The sequence below is a fragment of the Triticum aestivum genome, chromosome 2B (assembly GCF_018294505.1).
Source record: "Triticum aestivum cultivar Chinese Spring chromosome 2B, IWGSC CS RefSeq v2.1, whole genome shotgun sequence".
In the NCBI taxonomy this organism is placed as follows: Eukaryota; Viridiplantae; Streptophyta; class Magnoliopsida; order Poales; family Poaceae; genus Triticum; species Triticum aestivum.
In genome coordinates, this window is record NC_057798.1 from 222,313,271 (window position 1) to 222,331,892 (window position 18,622).

The 18,622-nt window shown below is 49.0% G+C and overlaps 3 protein-coding genes across 4 annotated transcripts; all 3 read left to right on the forward strand.

Annotated features, from left to right (window-relative positions):
* Positions 1-3,488: 3,488 nt before the first annotated feature.
* On the forward strand, positions 3,489-6,018 carry LOC123044473 (phenylalanine ammonia-lyase-like). Its single transcript, XM_044467211.1, has one exon. The coding sequence runs from the start codon at positions 3,683-3,685 to the stop codon at positions 5,804-5,806; it is 2,124 nt and encodes a 707-aa protein (XP_044323146.1). The 5' UTR covers positions 3,489-3,682; the 3' UTR covers positions 5,807-6,018.
* A 3,392-nt stretch (positions 6,019-9,410) lies between these two features.
* On the forward strand, positions 9,411-11,326 carry LOC123044474 (protein BRICK1). The gene is made up of 2 exons (XM_044467212.1): positions 9,411-9,634; positions 11,014-11,326. The coding sequence occupies exons 1-2, from the start codon at positions 9,493-9,495 to the stop codon at positions 11,136-11,138; spliced, it is 267 nt and encodes an 88-aa protein (XP_044323147.1). The 5' UTR covers positions 9,411-9,492; the 3' UTR covers positions 11,139-11,326.
* Positions 11,327-15,918: 4,592 nt separating this feature from the next.
* Positions 15,919-18,018, forward strand: LOC123041096 (uncharacterized). Of its 2 annotated transcripts, none has more exons than XR_006418366.1 (4): positions 15,919-16,441; positions 16,731-16,785; positions 17,013-17,349; positions 17,543-18,018. XR_006418366.1 is itself a non-coding variant. In XM_044463804.1 (4 exons), exons 1-4 carry the CDS (start codon positions 16,421-16,423, stop codon positions 17,773-17,775), a joined length of 369 nt encoding a protein of 122 aa, XP_044319739.1. In that variant the 5' UTR covers positions 15,921-16,420; the 3' UTR covers positions 17,776-18,018. The 2 variants fall into 2 exon arrangements, 1 of the variants encoding a protein (XP_044319739.1); XM_044463804.1 differs by having other exon boundaries at positions 15,921-16,441; positions 17,290-17,349.
* Positions 18,019-18,622: the final 604 nt, after the last annotated feature.

Sequence of the window (18,622 nt, forward strand, 5' to 3'; positions counted from 1 at the left end):
CCTTCCAATCTTCGGCAGCTCCGTCAGGTTGCGCCACTGCCGGCTGCTGCCCTGCCCGGCGTCCGGCGAGGCGGTCCTTAAAACTCAGCCGTGCTGCCCGGCGCAAAGGTACTGGTTTGATCCTTTGATGGCTTGATGCCCATGTGATGCCACTGTTTTTTTTCTAGATGCCACACTACCACAGTTTGATGATGATTTTAGTTGCTATATTCCATTGTTGTTGATTGATGCGTATCTGGTTTGATGGACCATCTAGTCCCGATGATGGACCATCTAGTCCCGATGATGGACCATCTAGTCCCGATGATGGTGTTGGTAAACAGTTGCTGAAATTGTTTGGTATGAATGAGTGAATTCAAACCAATATGCTTGTTCATTTTACTTTCGATTTGATATCTCCCCGGTTGAATGTTTCTTCAATATTTTATCTAGCAACTACTCCCTCTGTTGCAAATTACTCGTGGTGGTTTTAGTTCAATTGGAACAGAGGGAGTAGCAGCGATCTTACCATAGCGACTCTCTGTGATTGCATTCTATGGCTGTAGCTCCCAATGTTCCTGTGAAATCATTAGATTTTGCAAGTTATATATCCATGTTTCTTCCATCTTGGAATGCTGCTGTGTTCAATTTGGGCACATTGAATCAGCTGCCTGAATTCTTCAGTCTGTTCTCTAAAATTTTCTGCTTACAAGAGAAGAAATTCATGAAATGGGCTCATTGCCACTGTTTGTTAGATGTGGAAATTGATTTGGACATTGAGTAATTTTTATTTCTATCAAATATTATAGGAAGGCAAGATGAGTAAAAGAAACAAGACATTGAATTCTTTTTTTCAAGTTTGAACCACGGGTTATCGCACACGCAAGGTAAAGGCCTTTTGCCTCGTCCTAGACGTAAGCTTTCACATGTTGCATCTGTTGTTAACTAGTTTTACCTGCTATATATTATTATTTTTTTGAAACGAGGCAAAAGACTTGCCATTTTCATTGATTAAGAAGTGAGAATTGCCCGGTTAATTGACGGAAAACCGGGCTAAAACTGATACAACCCAACCCATATAACATGGGCACCACCGGCCAACCTGGCCACCGACATGAAACATGAGCTGCAAAGAAGAAAAGACATCCGCCGGGGAGTCGCAAGCGTCATCGTCATCACCGGTTACCTCCGAACGGGCGACTCCGACTTCACCATAGAGCTCCACCAACGAAGCCGCCCCCACAAACAGCTACACAGAGCAATGACGGCACATGCCAACAGATGGCCACACGCGCCAACAACCGACAACTCCGACTTTGACGACGAGCCTCACAAGGGAAATATGCAGGACTTGCGCCGATCGTGCCCTAAAGAGCACCTCGGGCACGCCGGGAAGATCCGACTACCAAAGCCCGAGCTGCGACCCAAGCTCCTCTTGACACCATCATCGTTGCCAAACAGAAATCGGCGCCCCCGAAATCGCCCGATCCCGCAGATCAGAGGTTTCCCTCCGGAGCCAAGGCCGTGGGGTGAGGGGTGGAGCACCATACATCAGCGACGCTTCCAAGAAAGAGCGAGACACCCACAGGCGCCGCGCCAGCTCCGGCAAAGGCCGGAAGAAGGATTTCTCCCTGAGATGCTCGACCACCACCAGCCCGTATCGGCCAGCCACAGACCTCCATCAAACCTCCACCAAACCAGCACCGCAGAGCACCGAGGGGAGCCTCCCGCCAGCGCCCGCCCCTGCCAAGGCCGTCCCGCGCGCCCGCCCGACCAGATGCCGGGCCCTGGACGCACACCACCGTCACCGCCATCGGGCCGACCTCACGCCGTCTCCCTCACCAGGCCTTGGGGCAGGAGGTCACCACCGCCACGCCGCAGGAACCGCACCACGCGGAGGCAACGAACAGGCTGCAGCAGAAAACCCTCGAAGAACGCCCGGATCCAGCCACGCCCGGCCAGATGCAGCGTCCGCCAGCCTCCCCGCCGGCCACCGAAGCATCACTGAGGCTCCCGCACCGCCCAGCCGAGCAGAAACGGAGACCCAACGGGAAGCGCCGAGATCCGGAGCACCACGCCCCCGAAGCCGAGCGCCGCCAAGGGAGAGGCAGGAGCACCACCAGGCCTCGCCGCCGCGCCGCCCACGCGGCCGCAGCAGCCGACAACCGCCGTGAAGACCGGGCCGCAGCCCGAGATCCAGAGTCGCCCGCGCCGCTGCGGGCCAGGAGAGCCCCGCCGCCGCCGCCGTCCGCTGCGCGGGCTTAGCCCGGCCGCGTCATTCGGCGGCGGCGAGGGAAGGTGGAGGGGGCGGGGTGGGACGAGGCGCCGACGGTGCTGGGCTCCGCCCGAGCCGCCCAGAGGCGACGCAGGGGACGGGAGGGACCGGGGAACAGTTACCTGCTATATTATGCACTGATTTGCATTTCAAAAATATTGATAGAAGGTTTAGCTTCTTCTGCGATTGAAGATGTAGTCATGGGAGGCTCAGATCAACCAATCCTTTGATTTGGTATCTATCTTTTGTATCATCTATATATGCTACATATTGTCTTTTGATTTGTCTTTCTTTATTATTTGACCCATCATGGAACAAATGCTGCCATTGAATATTATGTTTGGTTTTTTATTAGTTATGCAACATAGTTTGGCTTTTGTATGCCTTGAAACAGGAGTTTTTTGGGGTAGTTTTTAGCCTTAGTTTCTCGCCTGGGGCGTCAATCAATCCTAGGTCCGCCACTGTTCATAGGGCTCATGTGTAACCAGAGTAACCACTCAGACAAAGTACTACCTCCGTCCCAAATTGTAAGACGTATTGTTAGGCCATTTTACCCTATCAAAAGATCTTATAATTTGAAACAGAGAAAGTACAAATAGCGATGCAACACAGAAACATACATAGTGTATACACCATGCTTAATTTTGAACGATGAAGCATGTGGGCACACATTAGTGAGAATCCTTGCAAATCTGTTCAAATCTCCTGTGTGAACCTTGCCGTCTTCAAGTCATGGTCAAATGCCATGTTGTACTCCCTCCGTAATGAAATATATGATCTATTTAGATCACTACTTTAGTGATTTATAAACACTCTTATATTTCTTTATAGAGGGACTAAGTCATAGCTCCGGTACACTAGTGTACATAACATGCATTTGTAAAGAACCAGTCTCATCTAATCATACAAGAATTGGACTTGGACACACCTAATAACTGAAATAAATCTTAAGAGGGCCGCCGAATGGTTAATTAGCAACTTGAAAATGGCAGACGAAACCATCACCATCAGCTAGCAACCGCGTGCAGGAGTATCCCATTGTCGCAGGCTCGCAGCAGCTGTCTTTCTTCTTCTTCTTCCAAGTCCGCGCGCACGAGGCCACCAACCTCACCTTCGTGCTCACCCGGCTAGGTCCGGCGGTCAACACAACCATCCCCGTCACAGTCCACCACCAATCCCCAGTTCCCCACCCACCCTGCTTGCGCTACCTATTTAAATCCTCCCGTTTCCTCCATTTCCATCCAAGAAGAGCATCCCCGACCTCTTCTACTCCAACGAGCTCTTCTCTCTCACGGCTGCTCCACACATTCATCAGCCAATCGCCACATCAAAACTCCAGCTGACACAGTAAAGATCACCAGTCTCTACTCGAGCTCTTCTCTCACAACTGTTCCGTCGAGACTTCAAGATCCATTGTTGATCAAACCAATGGCGGCCAACGGCAACGACGGTTTGTGCGTGGCCGAGCCGCGGAGTGCTGACCCGCTCAACTGGGGGAAAGCCGCGGAGGAGCTGTCGGGGAGCCATCTGGACGCCGTCAAGCGGATGGTGGAGGAGTACCGCAGGCCGGTGGTGGTTATGGAGGGCGCCAGCTTGACCATCGCCCAGGTCGCGGCGGTGGCCGCCGCCGACGGGGCCAGGGTGGAGCTCGACGAGTCCGCCCGCGGCCGCGTCAAGGAGAGCAGCGACTGGGTCATGACCAGCATGGCCAACGGCACCGACAGCTACGGCGTCACCACCGGCTTCGGCGCCACCTCCCATCGGAGGACCAAGGAGGGCGGCGCTCTGCAGAGGGAGCTCATCCGGTTCCTTAACGCCGGGGCGTTCGGCACCGGCAGCGACGGCCACGTTCTGCCCGCGGCCACCACGCGTGCGGCGATGCTCGTCCGCGTCAACACCCTGCTCCAAGGGTACTCTGGCATCCGCTTTGAGATCCTCGAGACCATCGCCACGCTGCTCAACGCCAACGTGACACCATGCCTGCCGCTCCGAGGCACTATCACCGCTTCCGGTGATCTTGTCCCGCTCTCCTACATCGCCGGACTTGTCACCGGCCGCCCAAATGCTGTGGCTGTTGCTCCCGATGGCACAAAAGTTAATGCTGCCGAGGCATTTAAGATTGCCGGTATCCAACACGGCTTCTTCGAGCTGCAGCCAAAGGAAGGCCTTGCTATGGTTAATGGCACGGCGGTGGGCTCCGGGCTCGCGTCCATTGTTCTCTTTGAAGCAAACACCCTTGGTGTCCTTGCTGAAGTTTTGTCGGCCGTGTTCTGCGAAGTGATGAACGGCAAGCCAGAGTACACCGACCACCTGACACACAAGTTAAAGCACCACCCCGGACAGATCGAGGCCGCGGCCATCATGGAGCACATCTTGGAGGGCAGCTCCTACATGATGCTCGCGAAGAAACTTGGTGAGCTCGACCCACTGATGAAGCCAAAGCAAGACAGATATGCTCTCCGCACGTCACCGCAATGGCTTGGTCCTCAAATTGAGGTCATCCGTGCAGCGACTAAGTCGATCGAGCGCGAGATCAACTCTGTCAATGACAACCCACTCATTGACGTATCTCGTGGAAAGGCAATCCATGGTGGCAACTTCCAGGGCACACCCATCGGTGTTTCCATGGACAACACCAGGCTTGCCATTGCTGCGATCGGCAAGCTCATGTTTGCCCAGTTCTCAGAGCTAGTGAACGACTTCTACAACAATGGCTTGCCCTCCAACCTTTCTGGTGGCCGCAACCCAAGCCTGGACTATGGCTTCAAGGGTGCCGAGATTGCCATGGCGTCATACTGCTCAGAGCTTCAATTCTTGGGCAACCCTGTGACCAACCATGTCCAGAGCGCGGAGCAGCACAACCAAGACGTTAACTCCCTCGGGTTAATCTCATCCCGAAAGACTGCCGAGGCCATCGACATTCTGAAGCTCATGTCCTCTACATTTTTGGTTGCGTTGTGCCAAGCCATCGACCTGCGCCACCTTGAGGAGAATGTCAAGAACGCCGTGAAGAATTGTGTCACAAGAGTGGCTCGGAAGACCTTGATCACAAATGACAAGGGTGGCCTCCACAACGCACGGTTTTGTGAGAAGGACCTGCTCCAGACTATCGACCGCGAGGCGGTGTTCGCGTATGCGGACGACCCTTGCAGCGCCAACTACCCTCTCATGAAGAAGATGCGCGCTGTGTTGGTGGAGCACGCCCTAGCCAACGGCGAGGCTGAGCGCAACGTGGAAACCTCGGTGTTTGCCAAGGTTGCCAAATTCGAGCAGGAGCTCTGTGCAACACTACCTCAGGAGGTTGAGGCTGCTAGAGGTGCAGTGGAGAATGGCACCGCTGCAGAACCAAACCGTATCGTAGACTGCCGGTCATACCCTCTATACCGGTTCGTGCGTGAGGAGCTGGGCACAGTGTACTTGACCGGAGAGAAGACTCGGTCACCTGGCGAGGAGGTGGACAAGGTGTTCGTTGCCATGAACCAGGGTAAGCACATCGATGCTCTGCTGGAGTGCCTCGAGGAGTGGAATGGGGAGCCCCTGCCCATCTGCTAATCAAGGAGATGAAGAGAAGATGCCTTGGTTCAGAATTTTAGAAACTGATAATACTGTTGTTTGATTTCATTTTACTTTTCCTCTTCTAAAGCGTTGATGCATGCAACGTTTTCGGGAGCTTCTGCTGCTGTGAGTGACAGGGTATAAATTTTTATGACAAATGTTCAAGTTGAAATGAATCCAAAGAAGTCAGTCTACTGCTTTATCAAGTACTTCCTCTGTAACGCTCTTATATTTCCTTACGAAGGGAGTACACACATTGCTGTACCATATTGCATTGCAATTGCAGGTCATCGAACAATTAGATTATCATACATGTTCAGGCACAAGCAAGATTGTGGGCAACGCTACACGTCCGCCGGTAGATGTCTAGTAAACATCCACCACCTCGACAGCCGTCAGATCTCCGCGCGTGAGCCGTCCGATCTAACTCCTCGCACGCGCGCGTCGCCTTCCCGACAGATTAATTCCTGAAACAACAAACCAGTTGCAGAAACAATGGCCGCGTTGCATGAACAATTCCTAAAACAACGATCGCGTTGCAGAAACAATTCCTGCAACAACGTCTGCGTTGCAAAAACAACTACCATGTTGCAAAAAATTGGAGATTGCATAAATAATTCCTGAAACAACGGCCGGGTTGCAGAAACAATTCCTGCAACAAGACCCCTGTTGCAAAAAGCTGCGGGTGGAGCGACAGGGGGCTGGGGCCGGCGACGAAGAGGGTGTTGAAGGTGGACAGGAAGAGATGGGGCGGGCGGCGGAGGCGGAGGATGGAGAGGAGCCGCGGGGAGGGCGGGGACGGGAGGCGGCGGAGCAGGGCGAGCGCGTGGGGAGAAATCACCGGTGGGAGATCCGTACCTGCTTGGGTTGTCGGCGGCGGCCGCCGCTCCCGAAGACGAAGTCGTCGTCACGGTGGTAGGTTAGCCCCGGCCCCGCCGCCGCCCAGATCCAGACCTCGTCGCCTCTCCCAACCCAGCGAGCACATGCTGCGGCTACAGCTGCAGGGGCGTTTTTCTGAAACAACGGCTCTGTTTCAGGAAAACGAACGCGCGTGCCGTGGGAGCGGGGACGCTCTCTTCCGTCCGATGAAAGAGACGATCCAACGGATACGGAGCCAGCGGATGCACGCGCGAGATCGGTCGGGTGAAGGTAAGCTTCTCCCCAAGATTGCCAGAAGTGATAGAAAGAACCAGAAAGAAACAACAATAGACACGAGAGGATACACACAGGAGTTTAGTAGCATATAGGAACCAGTCACAGAAACTAATCAGATCAATGTTTTTTTATCCTTATATGGAACTGATCAATCCATTGGTACTAGCAGTATGTGCCGACAGAAGAAACAATGTAGTACACGCCTAGCTGCTTCCATAATCACATAATCTAGCACAAAATCTGTTAAATTTTCTGCATGAGAGATCTATGGGTAGTGGTTGCCCGTGAACAGCAAGGTCACACTGACATGGAGAACTCCAAACCCTGTTAGTTGATGCTACTGCGATCAATCTGCCTTGTGTCTTCCAGCTCATTACTTTCTTTATCAACTTCTTAAATATCTGCAGGAAGCCGTGGAGATAAATCACATTTGGTAATCATTCCATACATCTCCGTAAGGATTCCTCTTCAGAGGTCTCGGCGGTAGTACTGAATTAAGGCTTCAGCTGGCCTGGTCTGTTGGATCGCCAGCGGTGAAGCTCCGCGAAGGTAGCCGACGAGAGCATGTCAAGCTGCGGAAGCTGCCGACCAACTTGGCGTCTTGGCCGGCAGTCCATGAGAAACCTCCATGAGCATATGTCATCTGAGCAACGGATCCTGTGCCCCCTTTCGTCTGAACAATGTTTGCCATGTGGAGCTGTGGCACGAGTCTGTAACGTGGTGTTCCAACTTGTGCGAGGCCAAGACACAGTGTGCGACGACCTGAGACGGAAACGGACTCTAAGCCTACGCCAAGTTGGATAGCTCCTCGAGGTGACGGTAGTCATGGTCAAGCAGCCTGAGCTGCTGATCGAGCCCCCTGGCGACGGTGTTGATGCACGGATCAAGGAAGCGGTCGCCAGCAACAAACTCGCAAGCGACGCCATCGACCTCGACCATGCTGCAGCCGGGCACTTTGGTCACCTTCTTCTCCTCCATCACCGACCGGATCCTTACCACGTCCTCCCACTTGCAGGAGCAGGCGTACATGTTGGACAGCTGCACGTGCACGCCGCTGTGGTCGAGCCCAAGCTCCGCCAGCCACTCCACAACCTGCTTTCCGAGCTTCACGCCGTCACTACCGTGCACCCGGCACGCATTGAGCAGCGCACCTAGCACGTACGAGTCGGGCCGCATCGGCATTGCCCGTGCCACAGCCGCGGCCTCCGCGAGCATCCCGGCACGGCCGAGAACGTCCACCAGGCTCCCATAGTGCTCCACGCCTGGCTCGATGCCGTGGATAGCAGACATGCTTCCGAAGATCTCCTTAGCGACGGTGACAAGCCCACCACCGGCACGGGCACATGCGCTGAGGACGCAAATGAAGGTGACCTCGTTGGGGCGCACCCCCAGGTCCCGCATCCGGCTGAACAGCTCGACGGCCTCCTGGCAGTGGCCGTGGTCTGAGAGCCCCGAGATCATGGCCGTGTAAGCAAACACGTCGCGCTCGGGCTCCGGCATGGCTGCGAACACCTGCCTTGCCAAGTCTAGGCTCCCGCACTTGGCATACATGTCCAACAGCGCAGTAGCCACCCCACCATCCATTCTACCGGCGGTAGCGGTGACGAGAGCGTGCACCCACCGGCCCTGCTCCAGCGCCCCGAGCGCACCGCATGCAGCCAATGCGCCAACGATAGCCGCCCTGTTGGGCCGGACTCGAGCCCTGAGCATCCCGTCGAACACCTCGAGCGCATCCGCGAAGCCGCCCGCCCCGACATGGGCGCTGAGCATGGCGCTCCAGGCGATGGGCGTCTTGTGCGGCATTCCATCGAACAGGGCGCGCGCGTCGTCCATGTGCCCGGCCCTGGCGTAGGCGGTGAGGAGCGAGGTCCAGGAGCAGACGTCGTCCGTACGGGCGAGGACGGCACTGTCGAAGACGCGGCGCGCGGCGTCGAGGAAGCCGCGGGAGGCGTAGGCGTGTATGAAGCCGTTGGAGACGTAGGCGTGCGCGTCCCAGCCGAGCGTCACCGCGAGCGCGTGCAACGCGCAGAAGAGCTGCGTGTGGGCCGAAGAGGGGAACGACGGCGAGGGAATGGGGATGGCTGTGGCGATAGAGGCGGTGAGGAGGAAGGAGAAGGTGTAGTTGTTGGGGAGGAATGAGGGGAGGATGCGGCGGAGGCGGGGGAAGAGGGCGAGGGCGCGGAGAGGGGCGTCCGGGAGGAGGCCGCGGAGGAGGATGTTTGGGAGGTAGCGGTCGCCGAGGAGGGCGGAGGTGAGGAGGTGGCCGTGGAGCTGCCGGAGCTGCGCCGCCGTGAGCGACGGGTGGGACAGCAGCCGCAGCGCCATGGCGGCGACCGAATGATACGTGGGCCTTGGGCCCCAATAGGAGGATGTGGAAGTAGATTGCCGGCCGGCCCACGGACCCAGCCAACCGAAGCGTAGAGTGGAAGGCAAACCAAGGGCAGCAGCGACTTCTTCTCCATAGTGGGTGGGGGAGGGGAGCCAACCGCCAAGCGTCCTGCGAGCGGGAGGTAGACGAAGAAGAAGCAATGGCTCGCGCGGGGCAAGGAGGCGGGATGGGGAGCGCGGTGAACGTCGGGATCGCGGTGCAGGCGGACTGGGAGAACCGCGAGTTCATCTCCAACATCTCCCTCAACGTCCGCCGCCTCTTCGACTTCCTCCTCCGATTCGGTGCGCCCCCCAGATCCCCATTTCCCTCCCTGCATTTCCTTCCTCCTCCCCCACCCGTCTGCTTTCTGCTTGCCTCAGTACGATTGGATTGGATCGGATCTTAGACCCTACTGCTTCCACCCGTCTCTAGGTGTGATTTATTCCAGCATCGGTGAATTACAACTCTTGATACCTACCTACTTGCGCTCAGGATAAGATCTCCCTCATGGATGATATGCCTTGCTGCGTCCGCCTCCATGACATCACAGGCCCGTATTTGCCATAGCCGACTCCCATTATCGACTTCCTCGCGCATGTTGCCGATGAGGTTGGTGGGTCAGTCAGCCTTGAATTGCCCGTTACTGCAACGGTGCTTTGCCCCCTCTAACTAATAATCACCAGAAATGCTAGTTACTGTGACTTTGCTGCTGACCATGTAGCAGTTCTCTTGCCTAAAAAGAAAAGTACAATGGAACCATTGCTAGAAATAAGGAATACCATCAACAAAGTTGTGCTGTAGTATGTGCTCCATCCTTTATCTCTTCTTGGCACACACACGTCGATAATGCATTTTTAGGGATGTATTCGCAGCAAACCTGTGAGATGCCAGACGGTTGTGCTTCCGGTCTCAAGAAAAATGAATAAATTATGTGATTTTGCTGTTGACCAAGTAGCAACTCTCTTGCCTCACAAAATAGACAACGAAACTGCTCTGCATACGATTCATTTTCCTCGTACGCTGGTACGACTAGACTGCAAATACCATGGCCCACAAACTGAATCACCAAGGATTTGTCTCTAATCGTACGTGTTGGACGGGGAATCCATCGTACGTATAGAACCATCGCCTGAAACAGCAAACAACATCAACAGAGGTAATGGGAAATCGATTTCAACTAGTTCACCCTTAGCCATGGGTAATGGGAAATCGATTTCAGCTAGTTCTGCACAGTTATATCCTGTAACTAGAATCTGACTTGTTTTGCGCGGTATGCTATTATTGGCCTGGAATATTGATTAGCCTCTCGAACTTGTGGGAAGAATGGAGTCAGTAGATTGGATACCTTTGAACCATGATCGCAAATCAATAACCATGCGTGTCTGTTTGTTTATTGCTTTCTTATTCACCCTCGGCATTGTTTTTTGGCGACCAAAGCAGGAGTTATACCAATTTCATTAAGATAGAAAAAGAAAATACAGAGTGACTCGGTTTGTAAGGGAAACTGGGCCGAAAACCCCAATGCCTGACTCTGAGCGAATACCAGTGAACAAAAGGAAAACCTAGAAAACAGAAAAAAGACACTCGAGCTTGGGGATGTGGACTACAAGTATGCAAAATCAAAAGAAAGGCACAGGCAGATAATTCAGGACCTTGCTAATCTGATGCGTTCATTTTGCAGAGGCCACGACGAAGAGCAAGCTGGCGTCGCTGAACGAGAAACTAGACAGCCTAGAGCGGAAGCTGGAGGTGCTGGAGGTCCAAGTGAGCAGCGCCACCACCAACCCCTCCGTTTTCAACAACTAGCTAAGCCTAATTATCTAGAAGAAGTGCTAGCACGCGGAGTTGAAGCTGCAGAGCTTACTGACGTTTCAGAGGAGCATTCTGGCTTTGTGTTGTGTGTTTCCTGTGTGTGTGTGCAGTCAATCAGTCCATGTGTATGTATGTATGTACAAGTCATGTACTACAATTAATTGATTGAGATGTTAATTTCATATCTTTCTGTATGTTATATTACGCACAGTTACTAAAAGAAGAAAGTCGCCCTCATTACCAAGGCTTGCTGGTGACGTGTAACATCCCAATTTTCAAAACTTGGATGTTAACATGCCATTCATTTGGATGTTAAAATGTCATTCCTATACATCACATATATGCATCATTTGGAGTTCATTGGAATAATGTTTTAGGGATTTATTTAAATGCTCATATTAACTCCTATTGCATAAAGTGAATTTACAAAATTGCGTTTTAGTTGGAGTTATTTTTCCTCTGCTCAATATTAACTATCGGGAGGCATCTCATGCGTTGAAGGGGAGGGTTATTAGGAGTGCCCTTGAGAGGAAGAAGGTGATGCAAATAAAATGTGGACGGAGATGGTGACTTGCATTCGTAAGGTGGCTATCAAGGAGAAGAAAGGTTGTTTGTAAGGTTGCTTCAGAGGAGTTTGGGGGTGACCAAGTGAAGAAGAAGCGAAGCTAAAGATATCTAGTGGTGGAACGATGATGCCTAGAAGGCGATCAAAGAGAAGAGTGATTGTTTCAGACGCCTACATCTGGATAGGAGTGTAGACAACATAGGGAAGTACAATGTGGCAAAGAAGACCGCAAAGCGAACTGTGAGTGAAGCACAGAGTCGGACATATGAGAACCTCAACCAGTGTTTAAACATGAAGTAAGGTGAAAAGGGGCATTTATAAGATGGCCAAGATCGAAGAGAGAAAAATGAGGGATGTCAACCAAGGCAAATGCATAAAAAGCAGAGCAGATCCGCTTCTGGTGAAGGACGAGAAGATCAAACATAGATCGAGAGAGTACTTCGACAAGCTGTACAATGGAGAGAATGAGAGCTATGCTGACGAGGATCTAACTGACCTCACGTTGCCACCATCTTAGCTTGCACGTCAAGATGGTACTTTGATCTCTATCTAGGCCTCTGGGCTCCCCCCGACGTTGGTCCTTCACGGGGTCACCCGGGCCCCGAGGCAGGCCTGCTACCAGGCTTCCCACCAAGAGGCCACTCCCGGTGTATTATACCGTTAGCGAGATAAAAAAATTTCATCCTAAGATCATAATGAGCACTCCCGGTGATTAGAGTTCTTGTTTAATTTTGAGATAATCATAAGTAAGTCTCTCGTGATCCACCGAGAGAGAATCATAACGATTGGATAGTTCCTCAAGTTTTGACAAAAGAGCAGAAGGCTCATTGGTGAACATTTGGTTTTTCTCCATCTCCTTGACCAACAAACTTTCTTGCAACACAATCGTCTTAAGTTGCTTGTCAAGAAAACCTTGTTGCTTAGAGGCAATTTTAATGAGCTTAGCATAATTAGGTTTGTTATGAACAATTTCCTCAGAGGAAGAACCATCACAAGAATCGGCCTGAGATTTCTGAGAGATACCTTGGAGACTTTTGCCATGAAGCAGTGTGCAGGTGCTTCATCATCACTACCATCATTACCGAAGAAGGAACTCGACGCTAGTGTGGAAGCACATGCAATTCCTGCAATGCCGGACAGAATAATTTGCAGACGATTCTTCTTCAGTGGCATCAGATTCATAAACTTCTTTGAAATCCATTTCCTTCAATATCACTCGTGGCCTTGTGAGAGTTATTTTTCTTCTTCTGGAGCTGGACTTCGAGGAAGAACCCTATGTATTCTTGAAACGTTCCTTCTTCTTTTCATTGTTAGAATCATAGCTCTTTCTTGACTTGTTGCCCATACTGAACTTTCCACTGTTCCTAGCCCCAACTTCTCATTGAGGACAATCAGCAATAAAATGACCATTTCTCTTGCACTTGAAGCAGGAATTGTTCGAAAAGAATTTGAGCTTGAGACAACTCGGGAACTATTCACTACAAAATTTGCACTATCTTGTGACGTTTTACTTGTGTCACGTATAACCATTTTGTGTCACGAAAAATGTACTCGTGATGTTTTCTGGCCGTCACTCCCACTGTCACTGAAGCGCCGTCATAAAAAATAAAATCTTGACGCGCAAGATCGCATCTTAGGTGATGAACCCAAAAATGTCATTGGTGACCGTTTTCGATGAAGGCCCATTATGTCACCTATGATAGGCTTATCTGTCGCCTAAGATCATTTTTGGTGACTATTCCGTTATTAGTGACCAGTCTGTGGGTTTGACCGATCAAAGATTCTGACAAGTGAGGCTAGTAGTTGATGACGTGGCTTCTTCTATGTGGGTTGGATGTGGGTTTTATTGCCGACGGTCCTGTTAGTAATAACTTGGGCGCCTGTTTTGACCTGTCAACGGTGCTGACATATGAGCCGAGAAGATGATGACATGGCTGCTTACATGTGGGACCAGGTAATGGCAACATCATGCATTTACGTCACAATTACCGCCGCACGTAGAAAATGTTGTAATTCATATATTATAAATTTTCCCGGCGAATCTGTATATAATTTGAAATTTTAGGAAAATAGATTCAAATTTTGAATCATTGGAATATGAGAATTCAAACATTGGCAATAGATCTTCCATTGTAAGTGAAACTTGACATTTTACAAGGAGAAGCAAAGGACATCGTCTCGGACAGTACAAATTAGACAAAGGGAAATTAAGTTGACTATAAGCACGAGGCCATTGGTGTTTCTAGACGATGTCTTGTGCTGACTATGTGGACTTCCTTAATAGGTGACTAAGCATTGCCTCCATATGTTTTGCCTTTTTTGAATGACAGTGGTTTTCTACTGCTGATCCATCTTGAAATCTTCAATTTCTTGTAACTACTTCTTGTGTTCTTTAATTTCTACTATTTGGGTAAAAAGTATTTCATTCAGCTCTTGATGAAACATATCACTTGCCTTTTTTGCATCTGCGTCATGAGTTGCAATGATGTATTCTAGGTCATGGATGTGTTCGCGAGAGGATGAATTCTTCCCAGAAGAGGATGAGAAGCCCATGCTCGAAAGTAATGTGCTTGAGGAGCTCTTTTCCTCAATAATATCTACATCATGTATTGTTGTCGTATCAAGCCGTTTTGATGGTGTATGTTTGGTCCTCGATTCATTCTGCAACAGAAATGATAACACTGCTAGAGCAGTGTTTGATAGTTTAAATAATTATGGCTAGACTATACATTTAAAGTCTACAAATTAGGCAATACTTACTATTTGCTTTTGGGCAGCCAAGCAAAATGTAGGATCTTTCTTTGTGGTGCACGTAGGTTCTAGCAAGTCTCCACCGATTTGGTTATCAATGATGTCCTCAGGCTTATACCAGATTTATCAATTGTTAAACATTAATACTGCAAGTCATATAGTAATCCAACATAAATCATTTGCAATAAGGTAGTACAAATACTTAGCATATGTCTAAAGTGGGAATCACATTTTGTAGGTGCAGTGTTTTGGCTTAGCTTCATAGTAGATGATTTTCCTTCTTTCTTGGCACGAAGTGCCTATGACATGAAGCTCAAATTTAGTATGTTGTGTCCAGAAGTACAGATTGACAACTTAAAGGGCGAAGAGTGTGTATTACATACATTGGAGTGATCCTCACACCACTGGTCCACAAGTTTCTCCCAATTTTCTTCTTTTATGTACTCAGGCTTCAGCGATATAGCCTGCTCACGGGTGCATTTTTTTTACCTTGTTCCAGTAATTGTTCCTATCTGGAATATCATGGCCACATTTCCTCAAAATACCAATGCACATTTCTGCGGCAAATGCATTCTTCGGGTTAGCATGAACCTTTCTCTACATAAAACATACGCTCATTTTGGATACAACATATGCATGTCTAGTTTTCATAGACGTTTAACAACACAAAATTCAAGTTGTAGATGAATTAGCAATCAGAAAGAAAGTTTAACCATGCGAATAGATGGGTTGTTCACTATAGATGTTGCAGTCGAAGATGAAGGTACGTTGGCTATGGTACGCTTCTTCCATAGTGCCAATGTCCAACCATACATTGTCTGCCCGAATGCACTTGAAGACATAGTTTACAAACATAAATCTAGAAGTGGCATCGTCTGAACCCTGTGAATCCTATCAATTCGGTAGACAACATCCATTGTTAGTGCACGATTGGCTATAGGATAATCGTCCTCTGGTGTTTCTTCTTTAATCCTGTAGTACAGATGTGTTGATTTGGCAGCAGTAGCTGTAGAGTTGTACACCACCTGTTACTACGCATGGTCATCAATAATGTGAACAAAGATTCAGAGGGTACCACATACTCCATAAGTAAATTGTATTAGTAAGAATAAAAGGTAGTAATGCACTACCAAATCTACAACATATCTATAATACCTAAATAGTTCATCCCCACTAACCTATTTCTCTTGATATGCAGCCTATCCACATCATCAACCAGCCATGTCAGCATTTCATCACTAGCTTACACGAGGGACCCACCAAAGATTGACCAATTTACATAATGGACACGTCACCCTTCAGTTACCAGATGTAGAGACCCACCACTCGCTCCCTAGCGTACACAAACAGCGTACAAAAGCCCATATGAAAAATAACGTACAAAATCCCGACCGTCTCTCTCCCTCGATTCAGCATCCATCAATGTGTTAAAAAAAACTTCATTTTTGTATGTACACCCCAACGCGGCGGATGGGATCCCATCTCACGCGGCAGGACCGTCAGCTTATCTCCCCTCCGTGATTCTCCGGGAATCGCTCACCCCGCAACCCCTTCTCATGTGCGCCGCCACTCCCTCTCTCTTTGTCTCCATCTCGATCTATCATCTCCCTCGTATGGTGCCACCAGTGACTGGGGCGACGGCTAGCACCAGTGCTTTGGGGGAAGGTCACACCAGTGACAACAGCGGAGGCTGGTGGTGCCACCAGCGACTGGGAAACCTGCTTGGTCTGGGCTTTGCGACGGCAAGGACGCGCGGCACTACCGGCCCAGATGATCCAGGTCGCATCTCCACTTCAGAACGACATCCTTCTCCACGCAAGCATTGGGGAGAGTTCTTGGCCGTGCGGCAACCAACAGCAATCAGCAGCAAGCAGGCGTATAAAGATCCGTCCAGCCACAAGTAGTTGCCGACCGGTGAAAAAGTTGATTTGTTTGTGTGGTGGACGGCGTTGTGCTATGCATGTCACCCACAAATGAATCGGTATATCTACTTACGATTTCTTCTTTTTTTGGTTATTTTTCTGGATGATTTTTTTTGATTTAGCACTCCAATCCGTCAAGTTTGTTATATGTTTGTTTGTTGCATGACCAAAGGTTAGTCTAATTGGTTATACCAAACACGGAACCAACTCATTCGAGTGGAATGGAACATCTTTTCAACAACATTGGCCTGCTTAATACGTGATATCCTTACGACGAGCTTTATTTATCTGAATGTTATTTTTTTCATGATTGGCAAACTTTATAATTAATCATCTCTTTTTAATCAGATCACCGCAGAAGATTATAATCATATCTATTCCTCCCTCTCAATATATTCCCGAGGTATGTCCTTTTGAACTATTGTGTAGTTTCATTACAACAGTAGTATGTACAAGTTCAAAAATCTCAATTTTGATTTAAAAAATTCAAAACTCCCAAATAGACTGTGAGTAGAAATTCGTAAGCTTTACCTGGAGTTGCATTTCAGTAGTAGTGTTGTGACTGGTAGTTGTTTCCTTGACTACAAATTCAGAGTTGATTTGAATTCTTACCACCGGTCTTTGTGTCAGAGCTAACATCGACGACACTACACACCGCTTGCAGTTGCTACCTTCTCCCCTTGAAGCATGGCATCTATGGCATGCCTGCCTGATCCCACAACCGTTTTTCTCTCTCTCGTGACTTTCTAATATGCAAATTAATTTTTGTTCCCTGCTCATGTTACAAGGGTGGCACTTGGACCATGGCATCTCCCTAACATTAATATACTCCCATTTTTGTTTCAAGAATTTAGTAATTGATATCCTATTCTATACATTTCTAAAACTGTTGATTCAAACTTGCTAGGTTTCTTGATGATGTGTGGTAAGACTTCTGCTATCAACCAAATTAGGAATTCTGGAGAAGGTAAGGATGTTTCTCTCTTTTGTAATATTTATCTGTCATCTATTGTTGCAGCTATTTTTTACTTGCTTTACCCAGTTATAGTTCAACAATGATTTGCCAAGTTAATTCCCCTTCTCTTCGTTATCCACATTCATCCCTGAATCCATGATACAACAACCTCCCCATAAGCTTTCCTACCATTGTATCCGCACAGGAGCCCCTCCCATTGGAATTGCGCCATCCACACACATGAGGTGCAGCAGTCCATGGTGGCATGGCTTTGGAGCTGTAGCTGTGCTTGCAGACGCCTCGAGATATTCATGCACATCCAGATATGCACCATCCGCAGACATGAGGTGCATCTGTCACATGGTGTCCTGGTTTTGGAGCTGGAGTTGTGCTTGCTACTGCCGCGAGATTTTCATGCACATCCACATATGTGCCTAACCTTGCTGCGTCTACCTGATGTTATGCGATTTTGGCACAGGCAATGCTGAAGAGGCACGTGACAATTGCCATTTGCCCGTGCTTTTTTACTATTCTTTTCTTTTTCATATATGTTCATTGTGCCTGGTTACTGTGGTGAGATGCCATGTTAGGAATGGTAAATCATAACGAGGTGTATAAGCTAAAGTAAGGAATACATATATTGTTACATTCTGCTGCAGGAAGTGGCTTATTTTTTCTATATTAGAGGTTCACGTTCCAGTGAAGTCATTTACGTAAGGTTAACTGCATCTTAATTTGGTATGCTGTCAAGCTAGAATTAGGGCTCTAGGTCGAAGGGTGATCAACTGAAATGCACATCAACTATCTTGAGTATTGGTGAGTGCCTACATCATCTTAATGCCAATAGATCTTAGCTAATAAAAAGTTTATTTCGCAATACCACCTTATCATGCTATTTGTACATATTGCGCTATTTCGTATAAAAAAGAAGATGCATGTCATAATATGAACCGGGGAATGCACTGGGTCCAAACATATAGAATGGCTAATAATCATGTGAAGACATTATGATGGAGGATGGGGTCAAATGGACAAAAGGTTCTAGCTACTTCAAACATGCAGTCTGAATTTTCTTTCATATTTGTGGTTCAAGTTACTTCTCTTTTACCATATGATATGCAGTCGTAAATTGTAAGACCATATGTGCAGAACTCACATGTGAGTTTTAGTGCTATGGCTTAGGTTTAGTGCCCTGATCATAAAAAAGATGTTACTCCTATAATTTGATAATTCCTTTTTATTAGATTACCATGATTCATCCTAAGCTAAATTCATCTGATGTTAC